Raw genomic sequence first — 12,252 nt, 5'->3', positions numbered from 1 at the left:
GTCAGGTACCATCTGAGTCTATCCTCAGTGTACCTATCCAGCACCAGCTCATCAGCTGCCTGAATTAAGCAGGCTTTGCTCACGTGTGATGCTCCTGTGCATGCCTGAGCAGTAAGCATCTTCCTCTTCAGAGCTGAAGGGAGGAAGCAAAGGCACGTATGTAACAGTCACATGTGGTGACAGAATGACACATACAGTATGAAAAGGTTTTGTACATAAGTTTCATTTAGGTCCCTTCTTCCTTTCCTCCAAAATGCAGCATCTGTGCCTTGGTTGTTCCTTTTTTGCCTTACTCCTGGCTATCCCTAGATGACCAGCATGGACACTGTTATTCTGTGATACTCCTAAAAATCATAGGTTTTACCCAATCTTTGGGCACCAGACATCCTCCACAACAAGCCAATCAAATTTAAGCACTAAATCCCAGAGCAACAAGGTTTTTGAATTATCTGCAGAATATAAATGCCTTATCTTGGCTGTGAGACTTCCCTGAATAAAAGCCTGCTTCCACGCAGCCTCATGTGCTGCTGCGCAGTGTCCCAGCCCACCTGCTGGGCCTCCTTACAGAAGCTTATGCAGAGAAAGCAGGTATCTCCCCAGGGAAGCTCGTGACCTGTCACTAATGTGCTAAGCACAAAGCAAAAGAGCAGCAGACGGTAACCAGCAATGCCCTTGGCTCCTTCCTCTTCTCGTGTCCTGCAGGCAGGAGAAGTGGGGTGTAGGGCCAGCTGTTCCCACGGTAGCTCTGCCTGCTGTGTGGGAAACAGCCCTCCCCTCTTCATCGAACGACAAGGACCTTGTTGGAGACCTGTTTGAATGATGCCTGAGGAAGTCAGCAGCAATCTCGTACCGAGCAGAACTCGAGGGGACTAAATGAGGAAAAGCAGAGTATGGCTGTGGCTGCAGACATCTCATCAGCAGCACCAGTTTCTGCTGTTCCTGTTGCTGCTGAGCAACCCCCTCCCAGTGTGAGCAGTTCTGTTCCCTTTTGCAGGGCTGGTATTCTTCACAAGGGCACAGTGTCAAGTGGATCCGGGAACTAGCCTGAGTTTACAGCGTTTATTTATTTTTCTGCACCCCACCACTACCCGTAAGTTCACCAACTCTGGCCAAGAACACTTTCAGTTTTGTTAACGAGCTATTGAAAAAGAAAAAAACAAACAAAACAAACAACAACAACAAAAAACCTAGGGATAAAGAATGAAAAATTTAAGTATTTCCCTGAACTCCAGGGAAGAATTTTGTGAATTGAGGATCAGGAAGTATGAAGGGGAGACAGTTAGGAGAAGCTCTAATAATACACAAGCAACAGCGCAGTTCTTCATTTCTACATGTTTTGTTGCGTTGAGGCTGTGCATCCTTTGCGAGGAGAGAGCATAGGGCTGCTGGCATGGGTTATCAGGAGCATTTTTCGGCTCGTAGCGCTCCGGAGCTGCAAGGAGCTGTACCTTGCGCAGGTAACACAGGCGCGTTGTGAGTGCGGGACAGCGCTTGGAGCACAACTCCCGGGATCCCACAAGGCTCAGCAGCACAGAAGAGCACAGCGCGCCTTAGGAGACGGACCTCCGCGGCGCTGAGCGCCGCGCTGCAAATCGCCGCGTACTGAACGGCAGCTGAAGCTCCCTGCATCCCAGCGACGCGCACCCGCGGCCGCTATTTCCCCCTCTGCCGGTCCGGCGCTCGGTGCCCCGCTGCGAGCTGCTCCTCCGCCTCCCCGCACACCGAGCCCCGGCCCGCTCCGCCGCCGCGGGGGAGGCCGCCGAGGGCGGGGCGCGGCCGGCCGAGCCCGCCAATGGTGGCGGTCGCGGGTCGCGACGGACGGGTAGGGCGAGCGATGAGCGGGGCGCCGTCGCCGGGAGACGGCCAATGAGAGGCGGGCGGGGGCGGGCGAGCCGCTCGGCTCGTCCCCGCGGCTGAAGCGGAGGGGAGGGAGCGGGCGCCGCCGCCGCCTGCTCGGGGTGAGCGGCCGCGGGCCGGGCACAGCGGGCAGCGCCGGGACGGGGCAGGGAGAGAGAGCGAGAGTGCGGGTAGACGGACGGACGCACAGACAGACAGAGAGCCGCCATGGATCATCACTACGACCCGCAGCAGACCAACGACTACATGCAGCCGGAGGAGGACTGGGACCGGGACCTGCTCCTCGACCCGGCCTGGGAGAAGCAGCAGCGGAAGGTGCGCGGCGCGCGGGCCCCGCAGCGCGGCCGGGCGGGCAGGTGCCGAGCGGGGCAGCGCCGCGCTCCCCCCGACCCCCCTCCCGCCGCCCCCTGAGGGAGGGCCGGGGCCGCAGGTGCGGCGTGGGGCGGCGGGGGGCGGCCCGGCACCGGGAGGGGCGGCGGCGGCGGGGCGGCCGCTCCCGGGCGGCTCCGGCGGCGGGAGGGTGTCTCGCCGAGCGTTTGAATGGTGTGGGGTAGGGCAGGGCTTGCGCGGAGCTCATGTCCAAAAATGGTAACATTCGGCCTTTTTTTTTTTTTAAACTTGCGGGTGGCGGCGGGGAGGGAGCTCGGAGGAGCGGCGGCCTCGCTCCTTTCCCTCGTTGTTTCATCCTCCCCCCTCCTTACGCCCCGAAACGTTTCTGTCGCGGCCGCTCCGTCGTGGAGCAGAGCGCGGCCGCCTGGCATTCACGCTGGGACGCGGCGCTCGGCGGTGTGTGCGATAGCGAGATGTACGGTTTGCTCCTGGAAGGAGCTGGGAGCAAGCGGGGACGAGGGACTGCCGGTTCTTCTCCAGCGCTTTGACTTCTCCAGTATGCCCCTCGGCTTTCAGACCGAGGGTTTTCGGGTTCTCCTGTGTGCGGCCGCCAGAGCTGGGAAGGCTTTCCCCTGAAGCCCGATGGGTTAATTGGCGGGGAGAGCCATAGAGCTACTGTCAGCGGTTTCCTCGCTTGGGGAGACTTTGCACGGAGGGGGGAGGCAGCATAAGAGTAAAACGTATAAACAAGGATGTTTAATGGAGAAAGAGCTCATGGCTGTGAGCTTATGTTTCAGCGAAGGAGAGGAATGCAATCTCCGTCTGCAAGCGCTGGGTGGCTCATCTGCCAACCCGGTTGTGCCCCTTTGGGGAAAGAAGTTCCTTCCTTTCCAATAAAAGCTGCCTGGCCACAGCCCGTATCTCTAGTCCTACCCGTGAGACCTCTGTCTCCACGTGTCCCTCTGTGTCTGGCCTGTGCCACCGGGAACAGCTCACGGGGCACAGGTCAGGATGGGCGGTGTTGATCACAGCCTGCAAGTGAAAATGGGTGTCATGCAGTAGGGTTTTCCCCTTCATGGGGCGGTGAGGGTGATGAGAGAATTTTTTGTAGAAAGAGACACTGATGTGATTATCAGAAGCAGGTGTCAAACCTTTGGTCCCAAAACACTAGTGGTATGTGTCTCAAAGGCCACGTTTTCTTTAAATTCCCTCCTTCCAGGAGATGTTCAGTCCTCTTGATCCTATCACAAGAGGGGGACAGAGAGCTGCTGTATTAACTTGGGTTACTTGTGCAGAGGGGAAAAGCCAGGGGAGACTGAAGGTATTCACTGAAATAATCCAAGAGAGTTTCAGTTTGATGGTCACCCACTGCCAGTGAATGTGGTGGGCACAGTGACTTGAACAGCCTGTTCAACGCTGTTTCTTTTGCAGTGTGGTCACTGGGTTGTTTCTCCTTCTGTGGAACAGCTGAATCTGTTCCGTGGTGGGTGCAAATCCGTAGCTTGGTCATGGTCCGTTCCTGTGGGTAGGAAGGTGGGGTCTGGCTGGACAGCCTGTCCCTCTGTGGGGCCGCCAATGGGGCTGCAGCCTGGGCAGGCTATGTGGGTGTTGGATGTCCTGGTCCCCTCGTCTGAATGCAACCAAAATCCCTGCTGGGGCCTTGGTGTTTGCCTCCTTCTGAGAACAGGGAGCTATCAGTACCCACTGGGCTCAGTGCAGTGTAGTAACACTTCATGCCAGTGAAATTAAATTGCTGCAGTAATTGTGGTCACGTGTTTGTTTCTGTGTTTGTGATGGATGGCTTACCAAAGTGAGTTGTAGATATTAGTGCCTCACAAATGTTCCTGTTGTATCTCTCTGGCTCAGTCTTGGTCTGTTTTAGTAGGCTGATGTGTTGTAGGTTTTTCCCCATCCAAGGAACAGATAGAGAAACTCTGAGAGCCTGTCTGACTGAAATAAAAGAGCAGTGAGATTCTAGAAGAAAATTGTGTAAGACCCAGGACTTCTATGAGCGAGGCTCTGTTTCAAGTCAAGAAAACAGTAGACCCCAAAGCTTCCATACTGGTACAGGGAAAGAGATGTGAGGAAATCTGTCTGTGCAGGGATTTAAGTACTCACAAATTATTGTAATACTGTGATTTCACTGATGCCAACTGGTGAGGGACTTGGAAACTTTGGTGCTTAGGAACTGGGAGCAGAGGTAATATCCCTGTAGTGGTAGTGCTTCTGATCTGTGGGAAGCAGCTGAGCTTTGCTGCTTGTCTCAGTCCAGCCAGTTACATCCCAGGTTGGTGGGGCCCAGCAGGCTGGGAATCGTGGCTGCTGTGCTACCCTGCCTGCCTTGTGCAGCTGGGATCAATTGAGGCTGAGAAGCAGACAGGCTGGAGATGTTGCTCAGAGAAAAGAGTTGAATCTGTCTCCCTGTCCCTCAGCTGCGTAGGCTCAGTGGAGCTCGTGGCAGACCTCAGAAGCAGGAAGATCTGCCGATGTGTGTTTTAGCAGCGTGCTCAACAGGCACCTTATGCTGCAAGGAGAATGAGGTTTTTGAACTCTCAGGGAGCTGGTGTGCTCTTCACTGCTTGCACTGAGGGTACAGCAGCCTTGGCTATTTGGGATAGCACTTGAGATGTGGAGGGACAGCACTGAGGTGATGCTAGCACTGCTGGAACCCAGGGTCCGGTGTTTCACAGGTCAAGGTGGACTCCTGGTTCTGCTGTGCAATCATTTCATGGACTGGTTGCTCAGAGTACACTTTGTTTAGGGTTTGTTTTAAAGATCTGACCTGAAATAATATACCCAAACTGCAGAGCTGAGGGGCAAAAATCCCCTTTAAATACTGAATTGCTTTTTGACTTGACAGCTGTTGACTTGGCAATGCGAGTAGGAAGTAGTGTTTGATTGCAGCATACAGAAAACAGCCATATACAACTTCAGCACTGGGAGGAATGGTGGGACTGCTTTTCTTCAAAATATCAGTGAAAGAAACATGCCTTGTGTGTACCCAGCCCTGCTCTGCCTCTGCAGGTTGGCACTTCTGTACCAGTGTAGCAGCAAATGATACTGTTGCTTGAGAGAGATGAAGCATTTGGTTTCTTGCTGCTACTGAAGCAATGATGGCACAGGGAGCCCCTCTTCTGCCCTCAAGGAGTGCTAAGTATAGTTATTCATGAAATTGCTGGAATTCCCCGGTGTGAATGACGATTTCCCAAACCTCTCTGTGTTGTGAGATATGTCCAAAGATGCACGAGTATGTAAAGCTATGGCTCTCATGGCCCTGCTGTGCCTGCATCCAACAGGTCTCACTGCTCCTGTTATGATTCAAATTTTGCTGTGCTAATCACCTCAATGTCTGATTGTTAACGACAGAAAATGCTCGTTAAACGTAGCTCAAGTCCCTGGTAGAAACACCCCACCTCCAGGCTTGCTCATAACAGGCTCTTACCAAGTGAGTGTGACTAATAGCTGGCAAAATGTAGATGTTGCAGTCACTGATTCATTTCCCCTTGATCTGAGTGTCTTCCCTTCCAGATGGCCAGCTCTGAGAAGAGTGTCTGGGCTTCTGGGCAGCTGTGGTTCTGCTGTGGGCCCACGTGGAGCTGTGATAACTGCACATCATCACCTGTTGCTTGTTAATCTCCCTTCCAGTGCCACCACAGTTTCAGCATTAAAAAAATGCATATTGTTGATGAAAATACAGTTCTGCCCCTGGGCTCCCGCTGCATGATACTGATGATAATAGATGGGTCATGGTGAGGATGGTCTCTGTGGTGTGGGTGTGCTGTAGGAAAGATGGCCCTGATGCACGTCGGGATTCTCTATGCCTTGCTCAGTGCAGACTGATAACCAGTGCAGAAGCAGAATGGCAAAATATTTAAGGCTGCTCCCTCAGCTGTTTTACAGTCATACAGGCAGGCAATATAGGACACCACCTATCTGTTATCTTTCAGGTCAAGCTTTTGCTATTTAACATAGGTAGCTTGTTGCCAAATACTTGCTCTTCAACGCTATGCTCAGATGTTGCTGTAGGGGGTCTCTGGAAATATCTGGCTCTGTAGATCAGCTGCTTTGCCCTGAGTGTGGGAGCTGCCTCCTGCTCTCTGTGGTCAGGTTTCCTCAGGAAGCGAGGTTTGTGGGTTTTTGACAAGAACGTTATTATTCATTGCAGCTTCCCGATGCATGGGGGATGCAGGCTTTGCAGTGACTTCCCACCTATTCAGCATCCTGATGAGGGAAAAACCGAGGAGCAAACAGGTGTGGGTTGGAAAGAAGACTGCACCTTCTTACATCCCAAGGAGCCGCAGGTGTGAAGAGATGCTCACCAAACTGGATTGAACTGCTTGTCCTCCTTGTTCTCTAGGGAAGGGTGAAATACCTCAAAGGCATTCAGCTACCATCCCAGTGATGTAAAATGTGTCTGACTGGGGAACTTCTTGCTGGCTACTTCAGGCCATGGGTTTAAATTCTCTTGTGTGATTTTGAGATTTTGAGATCAGGCTGTTGATGCAGAGACCTGAGGTGCTGATGTAACCTTCCTTCTTGACCACTTGTGGTGCTGCCTGGTGTTGCTTGGGACATCTGCTCTGCTAGCCTGCCACAGAGAGTGTCTTTAAGCAAGAACTTCAGTTTTCTTGACTATCTGGAGAGAACTCGTCCCTTCAGAAGGAAATGGGGTGGCATTCCCTTGCTATGAAGATCAGCTGTAGTTGTAAGAACGTGCATCAGCAAATCTGCTCAGTAAGCAGTTGGCTTTCATGAGCACTTATATCACATTCTCAGAAGCCCCAGGTGAATGCTGCCTGCTCATAGCAATGCTGAAGTGGCCACCATCAATTTTAACGAGCCCCAGCTGCTGCTGTAGGCATTTTGCTCTTTGCATGTGAGATGCAATTTCACAGCCCACCACATCCCATGTATTTCAAACGGGAGGAGCAGCAGCATTCAGTCAGCCTTCCCAGCCAGATTCTAAACCTCTGCACTTTTCTCTGCAGCCTCCTTGGGACCTACTTAAGACTTTGTACTGGAGTTCTTAAGGCCGTCACAAATAGAGGTGACGGAGAAGGTGAAACCTAGCAGGAGGTGCAAAGGAGGATGGCTGAAAGTGCTTCCAGCTGCCTGTGCATTATCACTGCTGTCTCTGACACCCGGGCCATTCCCTGGGGCACAGTTCTGCTAGCATTGGATGGCTTGGCTCCTGCTGATGGTAATGCATGGAAAGCAGTTGCTGTAGAAAAGAGACTGGAGCTCTGTCTGGGGAAACCCTGGGGAGCTGCTAAAGTACAGCAAATAGAGTGGAGTGGACTTAGTTTAATGTGTCTACCCCAGGGGCTTGCTGGATGTATTGCTGTGATTTCTAGTGGCATTTAGTACAGCCCAAGCAGTGGTGTCAGAGAGGGAGGATGCGGAACAGAGTGTAACAGAACTTACTCTACTTTGTTGTATAAAAAAACCTGATTTCTTGCCATGTGTGACTACCAGAAATGTGATGATTACCATAAGGAATATATTTAGCATGACTTCTACAAATCCTGTATTGCAGTGTAAAGGCTTCCCATCTCTCAAAGCTGTAGCTGAGCTCTGAAGGGGGGAAGCATGGATGTAGTGTACTTGGCAACTGCAAAAGGTGGAAAAATTGTGGTCTTAACAAGAAGGGCTCAGAGTCATCTTTTCTTCCTAGAGGTGTAAGATTTGCTCCATTTTTTGTGATACTGGGGCTGAAGAACGTTATACAGAACTTGGATCTGTTGGGGTGAATTGGTGCGGAGTCTGCGATAGACTGAGGGTTTGTCAGCAGCAGGACCTGACACACATCGTACCACAGAATCTGTGTTACCTACATCTGCAGGACTGTCCACTGCTGCATTTTGACCTCTCCTGTACTATACATCAGTCTTGCCTGGTTCTGAACAGTTGCCCCGATCCGTGAGACACAAATGGGGAATTTGTGGACCAACCCCAAAAAGTGAGCGAACCCAGTAGCGTTAATATGATTAGCATATGAGTTAGCTTCCTGTTCCCTGCTGTCATCTTCCCTGCTATCATTCCTCAATGCATCAGGGCAAGAACTTGGCCAATAGGATGTTTGTGGTGTGGCCTAGTGCCAGTTTAACCTCTTACCACCCTATCAGACAGTAAAGCAGAACCTTTCTGTTCCTAATTTGGTTTCCTGTCATTGTATCTTTCCTACTCAGCTGGCAATGTGTGCACCCTACTGGCAAGGCCTAGATTGGGCCTTTGCAAGCCAGCCCTCTTGCCAGTATTGCAGCTTACCTGAGATTTTCACCTGCAGTTTTTCTGTCATCTTCTTCTATGTGTATTGCTGCTTCGGAAGTGTGTCAGCATGATCAAGGCTCTGCAGGGACTTTCTTTGCCATCAGTGACTGAAACAGCTCCCAACAACAGGACTGGGTTATGCATGATTAAACAGTGAGGATTTGGGTCTCCCATTCAGATGGCCCTTTGATTTGTTGTTCTATCTACATGGACTGAAAGCCTCTTGGAAATGTGTTCATCCCTGTGGTGTGGCCTTTCCGTTGCATTGGATTTGAAATTATGCTGTTAATGGGGTGTGCTGGCAGGTGAAAAGGCCATGCCTTGGCTATGGGCACTCGCTATAGTTGACACTGCTGACATGAGTCTCCCTTTGTCTCCTGTTGTTCACACTGGGGGGATTTTAAGTAAGCCTTTGGATGCCTGAGATCCAGCACTTCTGGGCAGTCTTACAGGAGCACGACAGTGTGGATAGTTTGTAGGCAGATGATGCTGCAGGGGAAACTTCAGCAACTTGCTCCCCATCCTCCTGGATGGTCTGCGTGGTCAGTGGGAAGGCAGGGATGACTTGTACCATCCAACTGCCACTTCACCTATTGGTTTGTCTGTACATCCATCTCATAGCTGAGAGGTGCTGCTGGGTGAGGAGGGACTCAAGGTAGTGGAAGAAGTTGGCTTGGAAATGTCATCTAAGCCCTCCCTCTTAGCTGGTGGTGGGTGTTTATTGTGCAGAAGGGCCTGCCTGGTTCTGAGAGGCACTGCTGTCCTTCAGGGCAGCACATCTGATGGTTTGTGCTCATTTTTAAGGGGACTCTTGCAGGATCTCTCATCTCCGTGCCAAGCGGCGTGCTGTGGATGTGCTGTTTGCTCCACTCCTTCCATTAACTGAATGCTGGATTGCTGCTGTGCTGGAGAATTTTCACACAGAAAATTCATACTTCCTTTTACAACTGAGGACAACTCTCCCGTCCTACGGAGGTGCTGATCCAGATGGCAGTTGAGGAAGGACTCTGGTTTTTCATGGCATCAGGCAGTCAGAGCATTTGTGTCTGCTCCTTGCAGCGTATGCTGCTGAGCAGTAAGTTGCTGCTGCTGTAAATGGAAGTCGTGCTGTTATATCCTTGCTCAGGAGCTCGCCTGTAAAGGCCTCCAAGAGATGGGCAGAGAGAGATCCATGTATGGTGTCTGCACCCAGCAGAGCACTTTCCTTCATCATGGAAAGTGCTGTGCCTGTCCCAGGGCTGATTTCCCTGGCTGGGTTCCTGCGTTCTGCAGTGGCAGTTTCTTGTGCTGCGCAGCATGGTTACCTGCTGTCCCCTCTGGGTATTTTAGCATACCCCCCAGTAAATCTGCTTGTTACGTGTTCCCAAGAAAATGTGAAAAACACTTTAAAAAGTCCACAAAAAAAGTAAATGAGTCTAGTTCTCAACTGAACAATGCCAAAGAAAAGGCACTTTGTTTATAGCTGCTTAGTTCATGTCTGTGCCAGGTTTTATCACAACGGAAAATACTTAATTTCCTTAGGAAAATTTTGATGGCAGCCAAAAGCAGTTGCAGCTCTTTAAATGTTTTCATGCTTCCAGGTGAGTTTCCTACGTGTTTTATCTGGTTTGGGAGATGAGGAGATCTGCAGCAGGGCTGCCATGCTCCCCTCCCTCCTCAGAGGAGTGCAGTGGGCAGAAGGGTGCAGGAACACACTTGTTGAAGCCTTCGCCTTCCCTCTGGCTCTGCCTGCGGTGTTGCAGGGTAGGAAAAAGAGCAAATGTGCAGGAAGCATTGCTCTTTGTTGTATGTGGCCTTACACACATAGCAGCAGTATGCCTGCTCACTGTGTGCCCTTTGACAGTGCTGTTTGCACGTGGTTCTTCTGTGTGGAGCGGGCTGGGTGCAGGCAGTGCAGGGTTGTGTTCCTCTGCACACACCAGCTTGCCACCAAATGGCCAGTGCGTGGAAACCTGCTGTTTCCTTGCGCTTTGTTGGGCCGTTGGGGAATGCTGGACAGGGATGAGACTATTTCCAGCTGTGGGGAGCCAAGTGTGAACTCACCCTGGGCAGGATGCCCAGCTCTGCTGTTTGTTCTTGCCAGAAATCCTCACCCTCCAGCCAGCGACACCAAACCAAGCTTCTGCCAGCACTCTGCCAAAAATTTCTGCAGAGAGGAGGAGGAGACCAAGCAGTAGGCAGGAGGGTGCTGGGGAGGCACTCGGGGTGGGTGGGCAGCACTGGAGGCAGCTTTGGGTGGCACAAGGGCCTGCTCTGTCTGGGCTGGGTGGAGAGAGAACAACAGTGATGAGGACAGAAGGGGTCAGCTCTCCTTCGGTGAAGTCCACACATGCCTTGTATGGACTTTTAGGAACTGAAGAGATAAAAGAATGAATGTAGTTTTTCCAGCGCTGGCAAAAAGGAGATTTCTAGCTGTTGCTTCTGATGAATGCTTCTGGCTCCTGATACTCTGGATGTTTGCATCCGGCTGCTTGGTTGGATCTATCCGGCCTCTGTGAAAGAGTATCTAAAATGCCTGTAGTCACAGTGCTGCGTGCTGGAACAAAACATCACAGGCATGATACTGTCTCAGCAGACCAGCATGCGAGCACCTGTCTGCAGCTTGTCTTCTGGGCCTGCTCACTTGGAGGCACTGGAGCTGACGGAGCTGGCAAATGAGTGGGGGACCGTCTGTTCCTGTGAGCACACCTGCAGCATTAATAACTTCAGTGCACCAGCTTATCATTTAGTGACGTGTTACACTATGCCTTGCTGTTGGAGCCTGTTGCAAATGGGCTAGCCCAACCAGCTCCGAACAGCCTTGCATGGGTGGACTGCTGAAATCTGAAAGAGACTTTCAGCCCAGACCCTGAGCAATATTTCCCTCTTCCTCCTAATAATGTCTTGTTTCTTTAAAGCTGTTAACTGGCCATAATCCAATCATTACTAATGTAATTAGTGAACTGCTTACAGTAAGTAAAACACTTGAAGCCTAATACCCTCTGCTGCTTACAGAGCTTGGAACAAGTTTTGCCTGCTGTGCTGTAAGAGGCAATGACCGCTGAAGGTCTGGAAAGGGGTGTGTGGGGGGGGTGCTGGTGTGAACCTGGTGCTGTGGGGTTTCTTGCAGCTGGTGGGAGCTCAGATCCCATGCAGGTGAGCCAGCAAGCCCGCAAGGTTGCTTTGGCAGAAGCTGGGAATGCTTTGAGTCCCCTTGACCTACAGGGCTCTTGCTTAGCACCGGCTCCTTGCTTTGCCCAAAGCAGCACAGGGAGGCACAAGGCTCACTTCTGTCATGTCAGAGGAATCTGGGCTTCGCACAGAGGCTGCAGCTGGCACATGGTGATCTCCTGCTGCCCCTCTGTCAGCCAGGAGCCTTCTCATTGCAAGTCCTGCCAAAGAGCATGAGGCTACTGGCAGCAATGAAGGTGTAATAAGCAGTACTTAATGCTAGGCATTTTTTACCATGTAATAAACTAACCTTGTAGCAGGCTCAGTGCTTCCTCCAAGACCGAGTAAAATACCCAGCTGCCAGCCATCAGCCAGCAGGCTCACTGGACTCAGCAGCTGAGTAGGGGATTCATTTGTAGTATTTGGCTTGTGATAAGGTCAGAAAAATGAGGAGTCTGCTCAGTGTGAAGATGTTGTTTAAAAACAACAACAAAATAATGTCAAAGTTTTCATTTTTGCTCTTCAGCAATCACCTTGCTGCTTTTTCTGGGCTTTGTTCCTACCTGGTGCTGGGGAGTTGAGGTGCAATGAGATCTCAGCATCCTGGCTCCCAGCAGATGAAAAGAACTGAGAAAAAACCTCTGT

General features: G+C 51.5%; 1 protein-coding gene across 3 annotated transcripts in view; it reads left to right on the top strand.

The window, feature by feature from the left end:
- The first annotated feature begins 2,042 nt into the window (after window positions 1-2,042).
- Window positions 2,043-12,252, top strand: part of ACTN1 (actinin alpha 1) — a 79,640-nt gene continuing 69,430 nt past the window's right edge. For all 3 annotated transcript variants that reach the window (XM_065754662.1, XM_065754654.1, XM_065754670.1), the window contains exon 1: window positions 2,043-2,172. In XM_065754662.1, the coding sequence (XP_065610734.1) occupies window positions 2,065-2,172 (108 nt within the window). In that variant the 5' untranslated portion in view covers window positions 2,043-2,064. The remainder of the gene's footprint in view (window positions 2,173-12,252) is intronic.

This window comes from Cyrtonyx montezumae, unplaced genomic scaffold (genome assembly GCF_038088225.1).
Source record: "Cyrtonyx montezumae isolate F1298 unplaced genomic scaffold, pur_monq_1.0 scaffold_10, whole genome shotgun sequence".
Lineage (NCBI taxonomy): Eukaryota > Metazoa > Chordata > Aves > Galliformes > Odontophoridae > Cyrtonyx > Cyrtonyx montezumae.
Note: the sequence above shows the minus strand (reverse complement) of the source record. Positions and strands in the feature narration are given on the sequence as shown.